The 19,260-nt window shown below is 41.6% G+C and overlaps 1 protein-coding gene across 1 annotated transcript in view; it reads left to right on the top strand.

The window, feature by feature from the left end:
* Positions 1–19,260, top strand: part of CACNB2 (calcium voltage-gated channel auxiliary subunit beta 2) — a 395,991-nt gene that overhangs the window by 349,661 nt on the left and 27,070 nt on the right. Inside the window, exons 7-10 of the mRNA XM_057733785.1 lie at positions 3,881–4,014; positions 7,701–7,781; positions 8,214–8,272; positions 16,703–16,812. Of these exons, the coding sequence (XP_057589768.1) occupies positions 3,881–4,014; positions 7,701–7,781; positions 8,214–8,272; positions 16,703–16,812 (384 nt within the window). The remainder of the gene's footprint in view (positions 1–3,880; positions 4,015–7,700; positions 7,782–8,213; positions 8,273–16,702; positions 16,813–19,260) is intronic.

A 19,260-nucleotide genomic window follows, 5' to 3' on the forward strand; every position in this document is an offset into this window, starting at 1 on the left:
CGGCAATAAAACAAGAGCTGGTATGTGCATCTTGAAGAAAAAGTTAATTGTGTTTGGAAAATAACATTTCATTTTTGTAGCCAGATGTTAGTCATGCCTAAACATCGTGTCCAAATAAGAGTTTATACAACATAGATGATTTTTTATTTAATATCCTGAGATCAATCATAATGGAAAGAATATAAAAAAGAATAAAAATGTATGATGGAATCATTCTGCTGTACAGCAGAAATGAATGCAGCGTGGTAAATCAACTATACTTTAATTAATAAAAAAAAAAGAAAACAGCTTCAAAGTATATTCTTTAAAACATGGATAATTTCTGTTTTTGGAAAACAATCCCTCCATTATCTTTGCCTTATAATGTGGAAGTGTTGACATTTTTATTTGATTAAAAAAAAAAAAAACGCACAATTGAAAGAGAAAAAAAAAAGACTTTAAACTTCACCCCCGAGTTTTAAACGGAGACAGGACTTTGGAATCACTTTTCTGAATACCAAGAGTAGAAACACACGGTGACTAAATGAACTGGAAATATTAGCCAACTGCAAAATGTATAATAGGTACATCAGGCTCCTGCGATGATTTTCATAGCAATACTACAGCTTGCTTAACTGAAGACGTCAGAAAATTCTACAGAGGGGTTCCAGCACCCTGTCTGCGGGGAAGCCTGCTTAATCTATCAAATGGGGATTGGCCTGCAATTACAGTTGTCATCTTTGCTTCTCGAGGCCCTATCGACAAGTCACCTCACCTATTGCGAGACCAAAGCATAGAAGCATTTGCCCGAAGTATATATAATCGGAGCTTCTCCAGGATTTGGAAAAGGAAGACTTTCCACCTCAGCCCTGGGCCACGAGGTAGTAGCTGGTTGCACAGGACATACCCCATACCTACACGTGTGTGTCCACACACGCTGCCCCAGCCCACCACTCAACGCAACCCAGCTGTCTGAGATTGTATTTAAATTTAGAGTTCAAAAAATGTTCCTAAGGCTCGCTGCCAAAAAAATAAGTCAATAAGTGATTTTTAAAACTAAAGCATGCTAGTGAAGAAAAGAAACTCTTTTTTAAAGGAAGCAGTTTTTCCCAAGTAAATACTAACGTTTGCCAGGGTGCGCCAATGCAGGTATGATGTTGAAAGGGGGAACAGCTCACATCTCTCAGTATAAGAAGACCATCTGAGCCTGATAAAGTATATAGAAGTATGAAAAGAGTTGAACGTGCTTCGTAACGCTTAGTAAATTTCTTTAGCGTGTTTTGAAAGTCACCAAATGTCTTAGAATTCTGTGTCTCAGGACAAACGCAGATGCTTTTAGGTTTCAGTTAACCAAAGTCAGGACTAGTAAACTGCAGAGTCCTCAGTTTGGGATTTTGAGCCCTTGTGTCCAAATATAGGTAAATTTCAAATGTGACTCAGGCCATGTGGGTAGCCAAACATCTGGGCAGTGGCACAGCTCAGCTTTTTATGCAGTTTCCACTCTTCCTTTAAATGAAAAACCCAGTGGACAGAGCATAAAATTCGATGCATGAACTTTGCCATCCCAGGGTCCTGTCAATGCTGACAAGCCATTAGGTATCCTCAATTTCAGAGAGGCTCTCAAGGCCTTTATAAGCCCAATAAAAGACTAGAAAGGTAGAAGCATATGGGAATTGACCACCAAAAGGGAAAGTTATTTGATTTGGGTTAAGACATACTATAGGAATAATGAAAAACTAACCCAGATCATCTCCATCCTATCCAGGAAGACACAAATAACATGGTCCCTAAACTGGAATTCAAGGAAGAGCATCATCGGGTGGTATACAAGTCAGCATCTATTCAGACCTCTAGGCGCATTTCATAATGTTTCCATTGGACAACATGTGCTGAACCTCTTAGCTTATCCAAAGGCATAGATGGGGCAAAGAGAAAGACATCTTTCCTAGATATGTCTAACTACACTACCTGGAATTAACTCAGCCCGTTATGACTTTCACTGGAGAAAGAACATCCTTACCTCATCTTCATGCAAGCAAGAACTGACATTTGCAAAACTGTGCTAACAATGCCAGGTGTTCACTCCATCCCAGCATTTTAACCTAATCAAATGAAGAGGAACGATTTGACAAAAGAGCCTAGTTTTCGAAAGACTAAGTGAATCACCTAATATCCGTAATAACTTCAGCACTGAAAAATAACGTGACGCCTGTCAAATGGTCTCCAGGCATTTGGAAAGGTTCGAGGCTGTTGTCGTGAGCACCAGGGCAGCTTATGTTTCACAGGGAATGGAAGCTAAGGTTTTGCAATACCGAGCGGTCTGTCCTTTCACAATAGTAATGTGGTCCCTAAATCTGAATGTACTATGGTTTTTGTTAAGAGGACTACATGTGTAATATGATGCTTTCCTGGGGCAAGTAGATTTCTTCTTCTCTTCTTCTACTTGACCCCATGTAAAGGACAAAACAATTTTCTAGTGAGCTCAGCTCTGTAATGTCTTCCTGAATCCTGACACTGAGGACACGACCCCACGTGGGAAGCCTAGGTAACTGGATGAGGACACCGGGATTGTGGCAGGACCTCGGCCCGAGAGGCAGCCTGATGGAGGCTTGGGATACAGCATCACGGAGGCTCAAGAGCTAGCTTCTGAGTTTTTACCAAAATCAAGTCCCTTCAACTCGGAGAACTTATCTTTTCAGTCTTGAAAAGTAAGAGAGTTGCAGCTGGTTTTTCAGATGCTTTCCAGCTCTGATTCTACTGTGGGTCAAATTCGCTAGTGATCGCATGTGGTGGCTGCATTGTGTAAACTTCACAATGAGATGATGGATCTTTTTCCATCGAAGACTTAATTTTTCAGGGCTCTGTTTCCAGGGCCAAAGAGTTTAAACGCCGAAAGCATGCTGAACCACAAACCTAAACCCCTCATTCTGCAAATGAGTAGAACGGTGGCATATCCTCTCGGGTCTGCCTGCCCCTCCGCGCTGCCTCTCATGTAAATCCAGTGAGTTTATATACAGTCATCGGGAGGCTCCTTAGGTCGCTGTGTAAGATTCATGTCATCGAGAGGTCATCAGATCCAGTGGTTTCTAATTAGTCTTCAATCAGGCCTGCCTCTGGGGTGCCCACATCATCATGAAATCATTTTAATCCGGTCCATCCTGGTCCCTCCAGAATCATTTGCCTCGTGTATAACTTCTTTGCGTTGCTGGATTTAGGATTTTCTATTCTCTGTGTCCCTTACGTTGTAATTTCAGTGAACCTTTTCACATTGCCCTTATTTTCACACAAAACCAAGCACAATAAGAAATTGGAGGCATAACGTGATAAAGGTTTTCCATGCTGATTATCTGAAAGCTGGTTTAAGCTTGGGAAGAAGTGAAGGTGTTCTATCCTGTTACTCATAATAGTTGATTTGGAGAATATCAGTATTATGCCCTTATTTTCACACAAAACCAAGCACAGTAAGAAATCAGAGGCACAATGTGATAAAGATTTCCCATGCAGTCACTTGATTATCTGAAAGCTAGTTTAAGCCAGGAAGAAATGAAGCCAGGTGTTCTGTCCTGTTCCTCTTAGACAGTTGTTTTGGAAAATATCAGTATGATATTTGAAACTAAACTACAAATTAAAAATTTGTTTCTCTAAAAAATCTTATTCGAGAGATGGAGCGTGAAACTGATGTGTCCAAGCACACAAGCTCACATGAGAGGATCTTCCTGTTCGATTTGATTACATTCTTCACATGCTTTACCTTGAAATTTTACTTTGTTTACTGTGCTGAGCACTCGTGATAGATCTTTGACTGTGGTTAGTTTTGTTTGCCTTCTGTTTTATCTTTTTGATAACCGATTTTTCCTCTCCTGTCTACCTGATGATTTTTGAATTGTTTGTCTGTATATAGCTATAGACATAGATGCTACTGGCTTAGATGCAGAAGACAATGATATTCCAGCAAACCACCGCTCCCCTAAACCCAGTGCAAACAGTGTAACGTCACCCCACTCCAAAGAGAAAAGAATGCCCTTCTTTAAGAAGGTAACATGAACTTCCAAGCTTGCGTCTGTCCAACGCGCTCACCCGCACTGCGTCACATTTCTAGTCCTGTGGACTGTCTGCGTCCTTGATAAAGCCAATAACATGCATGCTTTGTTATTCTTTGTTTCTTTTCCATGCTGCTGTAGCTAAGCAGAAGCAGAAATCGGTAAGTTCACATTGACATGAGCTGTGTTTATCCTGCCCCTGGCATCATTAGCATTCAGTCCCACAGTTTTATTCAATACAATCATTTCTGTCCTAAGAAAAGAACCTATCAAGCCACTGACTGAGTCCAAGCGTTTCGAACCAACTAAATTCAGTGAGTGGCCCGTGAAAACACCATTACAGTACTTAGCCTTTTTGATGGAATAACATATGCCACCAAGGGCATCCGTTCCAACATTTAAGGAACGTCGAACACTGACAACTCCATGTAATGCACCTCTCTTGTGCATGCTTCTATCTGTCTCTGTCTCTTTCTCTTCTCCGGAAGTTTAGCTGATAATCAAGCCTATTAAAACCATTCTTAGATTCTGATTGATGATATCCAGATATGTAGCTTGTGCTAAAACATTTTTTTTTTCAATTCTTCAATTTTTAATTTAGTCAGTATTTAAACTTCTAATCCACTAGGTGCAAAATCTGCAGATGAACAAGACCAGTGGAAAACTGCAGGCTTGTTTTGGCGGTTTACTGTGAGTTTTTCCTATTGTCATATATAAATCCTCTCCCGATGTTCTTGCCTCCTCTCCATCACTCAGATCTCAGCATCCCACCTGTCGGATGACAGCGTGGTGGCTGTGCGTAGAGCCTTTGCCACTGGCCGACCAAGATGCTACCCAGTGATGTTCTTTGTCCCCTGACTGGAAACTAGGGTATTGCTGAGCTTTCTTGATTCTAAAGTCTGTTTCCTCCCAGCACATTTTGTTAGCTCCAAAGTATTACTTTTTAAGGATACCACCCCTATAATCCCCATCGCTTCCCTTCTTTTACACACCACTGTCTACCGCCTGCTGTGCTGTGCTGTCTTTTAGAGCCGTTCTTTCTAATATCAGCAAGTCCAGCACAACCTCTCATGACATGTAGGTGTGGAGTCAAATCTACTCCGCCTCCAGCTCTCCACACCCTGCGCTCTTCTCCTCCGTGCACAAGGATTCTGCCCTGTGGAGGAGCTCTGAGTCATTGATGAGGTGTCAGATGCTGAGCTGTGTTTTAGGTTTTTTGTTTTTTTTGTTTTTTAAATAAATTATGGTTGCTTTCATCATGGAAGAAACCTAGCCACTCCAGACAAAAATGGAAACACCTGGATTTTTGTATGACCCCTGAAAGCCCCAGATCGATGTCCATGCACGGCAGTGGGGTCTTCTCTGGTCCTGTCTTCTTGTCACAGCTAAAACTCGCAGCCAGGTGACTAATGGCATTCAGAGCAGCAGAAGCCTAGAAATTCAGCATTGCTCAGCTGCTCTGGGCTTTACAGAACAGGAAAACAGCAGTGAAAACCATATTCATCGATAGGTTTTTGGTGTTTTCTGACTCTTAAATTCCAAAATTTGAAAAATGTTTATCATAATTCTTCCACTAAAGAATTCGAAAAAATGACACTTATCAGGAAATGATCGATAAAAAGGATGGTGTCGTGAGCCACAGGGCACAAAGTACCAATATTCCATCAAATAAGGTCTTTTCTATAGCTCCTACCGATGAAGAGGCTGATTGACTTACCAGCATGGGTAACCCTTTGCTAGTTGGCAGTCACAAATCGAAGGAGCCCAAGACCTGTCCAATACTGGGCCACTGAATATTTAAAGACTTGAAATAAAAGTTCTTGGGAGCTGTTCCTAAAATGCATGCAACTTATATTCCTAATTATAACAATGGAAAAGGTATTCTGAGCCTGCATAGTTCTAAGCACTTGGCTTCTAAACACTTTCAACATGATCCCAGGTGGTATAAATGCCATAATTTCATGAATGAATTTCATGAATTAATGTCATTTCATGAATATGCTTATGATGCCTTCGGCACTGGTATTCATTTTCCTTCTGTTATTGATGATGTGGTCAGCTTCAATGTAGAGTTCAAAAACCAAAAAAAAAAAAAAAAAAAAAAACCAACCTGAGATGCAATGATAAGATTGTTTTCCATGTTTTAGGTTGCTTTTAGAATGGTGCTCGTGTGGCATTTGTGCTGTCACTGTATTGTTTGTCTCGGTTTTTTTCTTTTTCTGTTTAAAAAATGTATTCCACCTTGATTGTGTCTATTAAAATTCATTTTGAACACTAAAGTTTTCAGCAGTAAAATCTGGCAGCACTGTCACAGTAATATTTTCTCTGCTCGGATTAGGTTGTCTATGACTATTGGCAAAAGCTCAGATGGAAGCTTTTGAAATTGAATGCTTTTTCATCGCAAGCGAGTTAAATTCCATCAAAGTCAGAAAGTTGGTAAAGGACCATTTTAAGCAACAGTGACATGTTGTTGAGTGACAGCCTGATGCAGTGACATTCACATTTGCAATAAGTTTACCAACTTCTTCAAATAGTTTGGAGAAGATTTTTCTTTTGGTCTGTGTGATTCTTAAAATATATATTTTTTTCAGACACTCCTCAATGCAGGAAGATTCCTGTCACCATGATTTGTTTATCCTAGTGTCTCAGACCATTGCTCTCTCTTCTACATTTAAAAAAAAAAATGTCATTTTTGGGGGGTCACTTTAACATTTTCTGCTGTTAAAATAGCCAATTTTAAGGTCATCAAACAAGTGAGTTATCTATTTTTTGAAAAATCTTTATTTTCATTATTTTATTGGAAGCAGGAGAGCTGAAAATTGTTGCAAGTTTTAGAAGTGGCTACAAAACTAGGTCCTCCCCCTGCTCTTCTAAAAAAGAAATAAATTATTGTGGGAGGGTATGAATTAGTTATGTAACAGAAACACCTCCTAAACAGTTCTTGAGAAGCATATGAGATATGCAAGATGGCAGGGAACCTTTTGAGGCCATGGAGGCCTGCTTGGCTATATTATTATACACACATGAACCACCTTCCCTCCAAGACACATAAACCTTACACTGTAAGTGTTTAAGTTCCAAGGGATAGAAACCAAAAATCTAAAAATATGAATCCCTCAGTGTGAATAGAGATTGTGATTCCGTTTCCTGGAACAAGCATGCAGGCTCATCTCAACTGTCACAGCAAAATAGAAACTGTCAATCAAGTATTTGGTAATGTTTTCAAATTAGGTTTTATCCAGGTAAGACCAACATCTAAGATCCAGAGGTCACAAGACCTTTCTTTTCTTTGTAATTAACCACGTGAGGTCTGATCACTCAACTCTTGAGAAAACTTAAATGCATCTGAAAAGCAATATTAACCTCCAGTCAAGCCTGAAAGCACTTTTCCTGCATGAGGCATGTTTCTGTCTGTTCTACCAACTAGCTTCTGTTCAAAAGCAGCCCCTCCTGCTTTAGGAGCTTTTCTTAAGGAGAGCCAGAAAACTGTAGACAGCTCAGTCACTTCGAATGCAGTCTTGGATTGGGTTTATTTAGAAAAAGAGGCAAGTGGAAAAAAAAATGGAAATGTCTGGAAAGTTAGTGCCTCGTATTGCACCGTTGAGACAGAACAGTTTGTACATAAAAGATTTGAATTCCCTCTGCCTTTTAACCATCTGAAGGCATCTCCTCTCTCTGCAGACAGAGCACACCCCTCCTTATGACGTGGTCCCTTCTATGCGACCCGTGGTCCTGGTGGGCCCCTCTCTGAAGGGGTACGAGGTAGGTAGCTGCCCCCTGGAGCACCCTTGACTTTACATGCTGAACTGCTTTGCAACTCCACCTTCCTCTCCTGACTCTTGAACTTAGCAAAGAGCTAGGACAGCAAAGCATGTTGTTTTCAAGCCACAGTATACATTGCTACCTGTTCTGTTTTGTTTTCTTGGCTCTTGCCTTGGGGATGTCTGCGAGCTGCAGTTGACTCAGTCTGGGGCAAGAGTATCAAGTGGAGAGTGACTAAAACCCCTTGCAGTGTCATTAATTGTTACTCTGAGAGTGAGTTTGGGAACTTTGTCTTTTTCATTGTTACTGTATCAGAGCTCAGTGACAGAAAAAGGGGGTGACCTTAGGTTTTCACACATTCTTAAGAAGAGTAAAACTGTTTTATCATGATTAGTAATATTTTATCATCTCTTATTGCTTACTCAATTGCAGGTAACAGATATGATGCAGAAAGCGCTGTTCGATTTTTTAAAACACAGATTCGAAGGGCGGTGAGTATTTCAGGATTCTGGGTTTTGTGGATTTTTGTCTGGAAGATGATGAAACCCGGGTGGGAGAGGCATGTGATCCCAAGAGGAGACTTACTTCTGAAGTCTCTGTGGTGACAGGAAGAGAGTTCCGCTCAGTTCGACCTGATTCAGTAAATATTTGCCGTACTTGCTCAGCACATCCGCAGCTCTCTGTTCTTACACCTGCATCCGTGAGCTGAACTCAGCCAAACCTCTGCTGACGAGTCTCACCTTAAATTCATGATCAGCTGGCCCTCAGTGCTGCCCAGAAATCATACTCTATTTGCCTCTTCCATCCAGTTTTCTACTCTTCTAAAAGGCTTTCACACCATTTCCTCTCTCATCAAACCCTTCTCCTCTTGAGCCCCCCCAGGAACTTGCTTCCTGTTTCATTGAGAAAACAGAGGCAAACGTCCTAGTGATCCCACCACCTCATCCATCCCCACTTGCCTACTTGCCTGAGTCCTCTGCCTTTTCTCCTGTTCCTGTGAGCAATGGCCAACCCCCTACCAGGGCACTGGATCCCATTCCCCATCCCCACCCCAGCACAGCTATCACAGCCCTTCCCTCTCTCCTAATGGAAACACCATCAGTATATAAAAATGGAGTTATTTCCCCGTTTGGCAAAACTTGACATCATATTCCCCTCTAGCTGTCCCGTTTTTCTTCTTTTCTTTACAGCAGCTCTCCTTGAACAAGCTGTGTGTACTTGCTCTCTCCTGAGCCTCTTGAACCTACGCCGATTACCTCCCCATCACTTAACCTAAACTAGTCACATCAGATCGCCAGTGACCTTCACACTGATAAGTCCAGGAGGGGCTCCTCAGCCCTGCTCTTCACTGACATGGCGGAGACATGGTGGACTACTCCATCCTCTTTTAAATACTTCATTTGCTTGGTTTCTAGAACCACACTCTTCTGGTTTTCTTCTGTCTGACTAGCAGCTCCGTTGTCTCCTTGACTGGTTCTTCATCATCAGCTTGAGATCTTGGAGAACCCAGTCCTTTGTCATCTCTCTTCTATCCACACTCCATCCTTTGGTGATTCCATTTGATGTCGGACTCCTACTTTATTTTATTTATTTATTTATTTATTTATTTATTTATTTAATTTATGGCTGTGTCAGGTCTCAGTTACAGCATGCGGGCTTCTCTCTAGTTGGGGCGTGTGGGTTTTCTCTTCTCTAGTTGTGGCATGCAGGTTCCAGAGCACATGGGCTCTGTAGTTTGCAGCACACAGGCTCCCTAGTTGAGGCATGGAGACTTAGTTGCCCCGCAGCATGTGAGATCATAGTTCCCCACCCAGGGATCGAACCCTCATCCCCTGCATTGGAAGGCGGATTCTTTACCCCTGGACCACCAGGGAAGTCACATTGATGTTGGACTTTTAAATAGCATTTCTTTGCTGGTCTCTCCTCTGAATTCCAGACCCTACTGTCTATGCAGCATCATCACTAAGGTGTCTCATGGACTTCTCAAATTTGACCTGCCAACCTCCCCACCCCCTACCCCAGACCTGCTCTTCTCCGTCTTCCATATCTCTATCCATAGCTCTTCATCTTTCAGTCCCAAGACCCTTCAGTCCTGGAACATTGACTCATCCTTGACTTTTCTTCTTCCTTTACATTCCACACCCAAATGCTGTTGTCTGTCTCTGCAAAATATATCAAGGATCTCCCCACTTCTCATGCATCCTCTGCTATCTGTTTGGTCTGAGACACCATCATCTCCTCCCTGGATTAATGCAATAAATAGCCTCCTAACTCGTATCCTTGCTTTTAGCCTCGCTCCCTTCAAGTCTGTGCTCAGTTCACGACCCTGTTAAACTGTGAGCTGGATCTCATCACTCCTTTGTTCAGATCCATCCGATGGCTTCTCTTTCCCTCAGAGTGAAAATCAAAGTCCTGCTAATGGCCTACAAGCCCCTGTGTGGTCTGACCATCCACATCCCCATCCCTCCTTATCTTTGTTTCTCTTTGTATCTGTACCTCTCTTTTTTTTGACATTTTATTTTATATTGGAGTATAGTTGATTAACAATGTTGTGTTAGTTTCAGGTGTACAGCAAAGTGATTCAGCTATACACATGCGTGTATCTATTCGTTTTCAAATTCTTTTCCCATTTAGGTTGTTACATAATATTGAATAGAGTTCCCTGTGCTATACAGTAGGTCCTTGTTAATTATCCATTTTAAATACAGCAGCGTGTACACGTCCATGGCAAACTCACTCACTAGCCTATACTTGTTGTATATTTGTATCTCTTACTCCACTTCCCTTTGCTCATTCTGTCCCTCCTCTTACTTCCTTGTTGATCTGTGAGTGTTCCAGACAGCAGATGCATACCCACCTCGAGGACTGGCGTCTACAATGGGAACTTCCAAATATCAGCTAAGAATAGATTATCAGGGACCTGAGAGCACACAGAGCTTGGGTATATTTCTGTATTTTTAGCAAGTTGAATTGGGTGCCTCTTTTCTCCACGTTCCTTTCCTTCTCCAACCTGACAATACAAGTATGGTAGACGGAATCTGTAGGTTTCACTGTTCTTTTAGGTTTCTCAGTTGACTACTTTCTTCCTTGACCACACCAGCTTCTACAACTGTTCTGATTTATACTGATCTCTGGTCATGAGGTAGGAGATAGATGGGCCTCAGGCTGAGCTGCTGCAGCTGGTTTCCTGCTGCCTTGTGACAGACCAGAGATGGGCACAAGTGAGACGACTGGCCAGAGAGAGCCTGGAAAACTGCCCCCATGTAAGCAACCTAAGCCACCCCTGTTGCACGCAGCTCACTCTGAGTTCCCCTGTGTGCTCTTCCGCGTGTGCTTTGCTTCTAATAAACGGCGTCTCTTTGTTGAATTCTTTCTTCGAAGAAGGCAAGGACCAAGGTCCTTCTTCCAGCCATTCCACAGCTGGAGTCAGTAGGGGAGACAGGGCAAGGAGGGAAACTTTTATTGCAGGATAAATATTGTTGGTTAGTCCTCAAGCAAAGGACTAAAAGAGACAGAAAATGAAAAATAGAATCTATGTTTCAAAAAAGATTTTAGAATCAAAGTCTACCTAACCACATGCACCTAATTAGATATTTTTGTTTTTCATAACTTTATGAAATAGATTTTATTTCGTGCCAGGAAACACAGCTTGGTCCAGGGTTATCAAGCTCTGGTCATGAATAAAAGGTGTACCTCTAATCGGGCCCATGTAGCTTTCACGTCTTTCTTTTTTACTTTGTCATTCATCACAATTTGGAATTGTCTACACAAGTGTGCTTACCCAGAAAATTCTACTAGACTAGGCACTTTGTCTTCCGTGACTGCGTTAACCCCACTGCCCTTTTCTAAATGCCAAAGATGGGGGAATGAGATGGGGTTTCCTGACTCACCACTTCTATTTCAACCTAAGTTTTGAACTTGGAAGATAGATTCCAGCCATATGGTGTATCTTGGACCCATGTTTTAAAGTACCAGCCATCCAGATTGACTTAAGAAACAAAGAGGGACTTCCCTGGTGGCACAGTGGTTAAGAATCCACTTGCCAATGCAAGGGACGTGGGTTTGATCCTCAGTCCAGGAAGATCCCACATGTCACAGAGCAACTAAGCCTGTGCGCCACAACTCCTGAGCCCACATGCCACAACCACTGAAGCCCTTGCTCCACAACAAGAGAAGCCACTGCAATGAGAAGCCTGTGCACTGCAATGAAGAGTAGCCCTCGCTTTTTGCAGCTAGAGAAAGCCCGTGCACAGCAATGAAGACCCAACACAGCCAAAAAAAAGAAAAGAAAAAAGCAAAGACAATATCTCAATGTTGTATCAGTCTTTTTCTTCTGGCCGGAAGTAATTTCCATATGGCTTTATGAATGGACCTGCCCTGGTTCATCTGAACTCATAAAACTGGAGTTCAGCACTCAAGGCCTGTGATCACCAATTAACGATCCTCACAGGAAGTAATGGCGTCCATAAGCCAGAATTTCGAAAAGCTGTGCAAAAATTTAACTTTTTTACTCAAGGCACGACATCCAGAGTGACTGAATCATTCAGTGTCTGCGTTTCATCAGCCAGACAGCAATAGAGGGTGGAAATTCATCACAAATATCAGGTGTGTCTAATTCTAAATAGACACGTAATTCTAAAAGGGAAAAATGAATGACTCCTGAATTATCTAATAAACAAAATGTATTCTTAAAAGAATGTAAAGCCCAAGAGGGAGAAAATAGGAAAGGGTTGGGGATGAAAAGATTCTTGATAGAAATTCTTTTCTGTTCCGAAACCCGGTTAGGTTCATTTGCGGAAGCCCTGGGGAGTTGTCAGAACCACGATGCTCGTTGTTAAAATAACATTAAGTGTGTCAGGTCAGAGAAGAGATGATGAATCATTACCCTGCCTGTTATGTGCAACAGAGGAGCCCATTCCAATCGGATCCACCCTAAACCACTGTGTCACCCCGTGAACAAAGCAATCTTCCTGTTCACCTAGTAGCACGATGACAGGTAAATTAACAAGGAAATTGGGGACAAGAAGGAAAGCCACCATCAGTGATGAATTCAGTTGTCCTTTCCAGTGGTTTTGAAAATGTCAGCTCTTGGCACAGAAGCGTTCAGAATGCGTACTGAATGCTGTAGTGGTGGGTCCATGTTGAACCTTGTGTGATGGCATCTTCCTTGAGATCAGTCATCCTGGGAAACATTATGTCACTTGTCGTGTGGGAAAGGTACTTAGATGTGAGACAGCTTCTTCTAAACCAGTGGTTAGCTCCCCTAGCTGCACAGTAGAATCACCAGCAGAGGTTTAAGAAAACAACAAAAAAACCACCAAGGACTTACATCCCACCTGTGACTCAGTGAAACCCAGTCTCTAGGATGGACTTCACGTAACTGTAAAATCTTCTCTGGCAATTTGGATATACTGTGAAGATTGAGGACAGCTCCTCTACACTGAATTGTCCCCCCAGAATTTTGCCCTTAGGATTTTCATGGTCTGTTTTTTCACGAAACCTCTAGTAATGACATAAGGAGTTGCAATAGGACCGTGGCTCTCCTTCCACAGCCTACAGAGTGAACCACGCAAGCAGTCTGGCTTCACTTGTTGAATGCCTTGGGAAGTCGTCATGAAACAAACTATGTTTAAGCTGGTGGGTTTAGTATCTCTTTTCCGGGTATCACTTTTTCCATGTTAAGTAAAACTCATCAAAGTACAAAAAGCTTCATCAAATAGACTTAGTTTTTGTAAATAGGAGTCCCACTCCATGATAAGAAGGAGTCAGCCAGTGATACACGCAACATTGTGGATGAATCTCAGATCCATTATGCAAAGTGAAAGAAGCTCAGCTCAAGAGGCTACAGTGATGCCCTGGAAGAGGCCAGACCACAGAGATGGAAAACAGCTCTGTGGTTGACACAGGTGGGGTGGAGGAGGCAGTGGAACTGTCCTGAGTCATGAATGCTATAGTGGTTACAGGACTTTCTGAATTGGTCCAAATTCAGGGAACTGTACACAGTAAAGGATAGATTTTACAGTATGTATGTGTATATCTATATATATGGATCAATAGACTTTTTTTTTTTTTGCAAAAGCCAGTAATTCCCTTTCCACACTTTACTGAATGTCCTGCTCTCGGAGGGCAGCTAGTTTTAACTCTTTTAGCTGTATATTTGATGTTTACTCTTTGCCTCTAAATCATGTGCTTCATTGGCTGCTTGAGTCTTCAGTGCTAGTATTCTCTCTGGGCTTCCTACTGTGAAGACTGTTTAGGTCTCTCATGCATATTCCTCCTCACTCTCACATACACACAACCTGCATCCATCTCATCCTCCAGTCATCCAACAGGTAAATCGTAATTTTGTCTGGTTCCATATATGGGCTGCATTATGACGATGTAAATAAGATTTCAGTGAGCCATGTCATATACTCACATTACTTTTTCTTATGTGTTTTTCTTTGTGGTTTCTATGAGATTAGTCACTTTTCTTTTTACACATGCTTAACTTTCTGTGCAGTTGGTGCACTGCGGCCTCACATTCTCCCCTGGTTGACTCAAGTTCCTCACAATATATTCACATACTTCCTGTAGTCCCTCAGCTGTGCCCCCTTGAACCTCTCTCCAGGAATGTTCTGTGCCGCTTGGGTCTGGGTGGTGTGTCTCTGTGCTGAGTGCACATTTGTCTCTCTGAGACATCCCTCCTCATTATCCTGGGATGCCTTTCTACTGTCTTTTGGGGTGGGAACCCCTTTTTCCTAGATCACTTGGTCTCTTTCAAGGTTTACTCCCATCATTTCTGTCAACAGCATCCTCCAATAGTTTCCTTAGAAAGAGGACATTAAAACTTTTTGAGACTTTGAAGTCTTAAAATACCTTTAATCAACCCTCCCATCTAATTGGTAGTTAAATTGGTTATGGAATTCTGATTGAAAAAATTTCCCCTCAGAATTTTCAAGGATTTTTGCTTCATTGCCTTCTGTCTTCCATTGTTGCTGTGTTTTTTGTTTGTCTGTTTGTTTTCAGTTTTAATATTTGTTTTCATTGTTGTTGACTTACAGTGTTGTGTTAATTATTCTTGCCATTGAGAAGTACAAGCATGTCCATTCCTGATCCTTTGTATGGGACCTGCCTTTTCCTCTGGAAGCTTTTAGGTTTTTCTTTGTCCCCAGTGTCATGAAATTTATAAGAATATGTCTTGATGTGGAAGTTTCAACCTTTCTGCTGGACCCCCGCCCCCCACTTTCCATTCAGAAAATCAGACTCAATTCTAGAATTTTTTTTTTTTTTTTTTTTTTTTTTTTACTTTCCTTGTGTGTTCCTTATTCTCTTTCTTCTGGAGCTCATTATTTGGAAGTTGAACCTCCTGGGTAATTCTCTTGTTTTTCTGCCTTTTTTCTCCTATTTTCCATCTCTTTGTCTTTTCTGTTTTACTCTTTAGAAGATTTTCTTAACTTGGTCTCCTAGCCCCTCTTTTGAATTTTCATTTCTACCGTTATATTTTTAGTTTTCTAAAAACTCTTTCTCAGTCTGAGTCTTTAAATAGAAGTTTGTTCTAGTTTTGTAGGTATAATCAACTCTTAGCTTTCAACTTTGGGTGTTAGTCATGGTTGATTTTTTTTTCTGTTTGCTTTGGTCTCTCATGTTAGAACTTTCCCTAAGATGCTCAGGGAACACTTCTGTGCCCAAATTTAAGAACAGGGCATCAAAGAATCAACTGGAAATTCTGTGCTCATAAGTACAGCTTGTCCCCTTTGGGTTTCCCTGTAAGAGAGCCTCACTGGACAGTCTTCATAGGAAACCACGAAAGTCCTTATCTTTGAGTCTTTTCTATTTGGTGGTCAGATTCCCCAGAGAAGCATCTTCCATTCTCGACAGCTGGAGTACATAACCTTGGCTACTGAAATTCTAGGATGAAGAAGAGGACTGGGGGCTCATCATTCAGAATCCTTTCTTCTCTCTGTCCCCACTCTGCATAGCATCTGCTGGTCAGCTGCCTTCTGTTTTACTGCCTGGAGAGACTAAACCAGTGGTCTCACACCACACAGGAAAAGGATGGCCACCTCGTGGCTTAATGTAGTAAAGGCAAGGTGGAAGGATCTAACTATGAAACAGACTTTTAACCAAATCTCTTGTTTTCAGTTCCCCCTTCACCCTCTTCCTTAGAGGTTTTGTGAGTCTTCTCTTTTGCTCCACACTTTCCCTACTGCTGGCTTATTTACTCAGCCAAGTCTCCAGTCTAAGTCATTTATTTTTTCCAGCTTCCAAATTTTGCTGTTCTCATTTCTAGCCTATCTAAAATGACCCCCCCCCCACCAACTTATGACTGTCTGTCACAACACCCTCTGTGTCATCTTCAGAACAGTCATCTTAATCTGTAATCACTTTATTAATTTCTTATTGAGGACCCATCTCTGCTGCTAGACTCTCGGGGCTCTGAGGGAAGACCTTGCTGGTCTGGTCCTTATTTATTCCTCGTGGCTATCACAGCACCATACTGTGGGAGGGATTATAGCACAGGGACTAAGAATATGGGCTCTCAGGAGTTCTGGGTTCAAATCCCAGCTTCACCACTTTTAGTAAATGGATAGCCTTGGATAAACCATCTACCCATGACTCATTGTTTTTCATCAGCAAAAGTGGGAGACTATCCTCTCCCCTAAAGTTTTTGAAATGATTTAATGAGATAATCTGGGTAAGGAAATAATGCTGAGTGCATGACTGGCACTTGATAAGCAACCAATAAATGGTAAGTTGGGGTAGGAGCAGGATTTAAAAAATGAGTAAGTGCCCCAACGTTTTTTTGGGTTGAAAATATTGTGTGTGTGTGTGTGTATATATATGTATATATCATATTTGGATGAGTGTGGGGCATGCATTTCTATCCCCTTTTATTCAGTAAATAACCTCAGGGTCCTCTGTTGCTTTTTCACCAACAGGATTTCCATCACAAGGGTCACCGCTGACATCTCGCTGGCTAAACGCTCTGTTTTGAACAATCCCAGTAAGCACGCAATAATAGAAAGATCGAACACGAGGTCAAGTTTAGGTAAGTGTGTGCATCACCGATGAGCTGAAGCCATTCAAACCCTTGTCTCCTAAGGCTGCCGGTGAGCAGATCTAACTAGATGATAATTCCATGTGTCATAGCGTGGAGACAAAACAGACACGTGTAGCCAGTAGCCACTGCTACTGTCTTAGTGATTTCATGGTATGGAAGGATTTGTTTTGAAGGTTTTGAGTTAAAAATTCCACAGACTGTCAGCATGAATGTTTTGGTTGTGGTTTGTTTTTACAAACGTCAGCTCTGGTATCTACAGACACTAAAAACTCCGGGCTTTGCATAAGTGTTACCACAAGCAAGGTTATCAACCTCTTTAAGGCCCAGTTTCTGTTACTGAACCGAAATTGGGTCCACTCACCCATGTGCAGTAAAGCCAATCTACTGACACCAGGTTGTGGTGAAGGAAGGTACAGTGTTTATTTCAGAGCACCAAACAAGGAGAACGGGCAGCTCATGCTTAAAAGACTGGAACTCCCTGGTGGCTTTTGGGGAAGGGGTTTTAAGGGCAGTGTAAGGGAGGGGGCTGCAGGGTGTGTGATCAGCTCATGCACAGTTCTTGGATTGGTTGGCAGCAAGGTGAAGTTTCAAGTAGTCTAGGGTCTGTGTTCTCACAGTCAGCAGTTTTCATCTGGTGGGGTCTGCTTCCTGTAAAAACAACTTAGGAAAAAAAAAAACAACTTAGGAGTGTGTATCAGGCCATTATATCTTTCAGGGAACTGAGAGTAGGGTGATTGTGCTATGTGGTGATATATAGTCTAAATTGTTACCAGTTTCCCAGCCCTACAGCTATTCTTTGTTTCTACATCTTCACATTCCTAATGATTAACTCTTGAGTCAGCCTTTAGAGACTCAAGGGAAACCTGAGAGACTAAAGCAAAAGACTTTTGCATCCAAGGACAGGGACACATGGGCTCGTATACAGTTTCATTAAACAAACAAAAAAAAATTAAGAGAGAGAGAATAGTAACTACCTTGTAGTAACTACCTTAGTGGAAGGATTAAACATACTATGACTTCCATAAATGATGGCTATGATCACATATCCCTTAATACTTGAATTATATCAAGAATTATATCAACATCAATATTTTTGTTTCATTTATAAAAACAGTTTGAAGATTTTAGTGAGCATGTCTACAGGGTTATGTTTGAACCCTGTTTATTGTCATGTACTAATCTGATCAAGTGAAAGAGCTTTGGCAACTATTTCATCTGTTTGGCACCTGCTTAAAGTTTTAGGTTAATTGCTATTACACATGTAACTTCCTCAGTATTAGGTTTGTGTTCATATAAATTTTTTCATGGTTGTGTGAGATCTATAATCTTTGAGAGATTTTTTTTTTTTAATTTATTTATTTATTGGGTGCGTTGGGTCTTCGTTGCTGCACATAGGCTTTCCCTAGTTGAGGCGAGTGGGGTCTACTCTTTGTTGTGGTGCATGAGCTTCTCATTGTGGTGTCTTCTCTTGTTGTGAAGCACAGGCTGTAGGCTCGTGGGCTTCAGTAGTTGCTACACGTGGGCTCAGTAGTTGTGGTGCACAGGCTTAGTTGCTCCATGGCATGTGGGATCTTCCTGGAGCAGGGATCAAACCTGTGTCCCCTGCATTGGCAGGTGGATTCTTAACCACTGTGCCACCAGGGAAGTCCAAGAGATTGGCTTTTAAGATTGAACTTTTTAGTTAACTCAAGTATATTCTATAAATAATAGAGGAACTATTGAAAACAATAAAATTTATCTATGCTGAGTGCTTTATAGAACCCAGTTTTGTTCCCCAGCAACCTCTCAGTGACTCAACTTCAGTCATAGAGCTTTAGAAATGTATTGGGGGGGGATCATACATTTTGTTTATAGTGATTTCATATCCTTATTGTCTGTGACCCTTAAAACTCTTTCTGTACATCTTATTTATTTATTTATTTATTGGCTGCAATGGTTCTTCGACACTACACATTGGCTTTCTGTACATTTTTTATGCTCTCAGTAATTGTTACAGAATCCTCATTGCATTGTTTCAACTGATGAACGAAGTCAAGTAATTTGTTTAGACTCATCAGTTGAATCAATGACATCACAGATTTGTGTAGATTTCCAAGGCTTTGGGGGAACTACTAATTACGTATTATTGTTCAATGACTGTTATACTCCATAGTAGTGAGCATACACTAGACACTGAATATCATGCTGAAGTCTGGGAACAAAAAGATGAAGGAGCTTAGTGTAGCAATAAGGCAGTAAGTTATCAGCTCATTGAAATGGAGGGTGATGGGAAAGGTGTTCGTGCATTAAACTGGTTGCCGAAGACCTAATGCTGCAGGAGGGTGTGGCCACCAGGAACAGCTTCCCCAAGGAGCGAAGCCAGAGCTGAGATCTAAAACATGATAGGGTTTAGCCAAGGAAAAGGGGGGAAAGAGTGAAGGGTGTGATAGGGATTTC

The sequence above is a fragment of the Hippopotamus amphibius genome, chromosome 4, assembly GCF_030028045.1.
Source record: "Hippopotamus amphibius kiboko isolate mHipAmp2 chromosome 4, mHipAmp2.hap2, whole genome shotgun sequence".
Lineage (NCBI taxonomy): Eukaryota > Metazoa > Chordata > Mammalia > Artiodactyla > Hippopotamidae > Hippopotamus > Hippopotamus amphibius.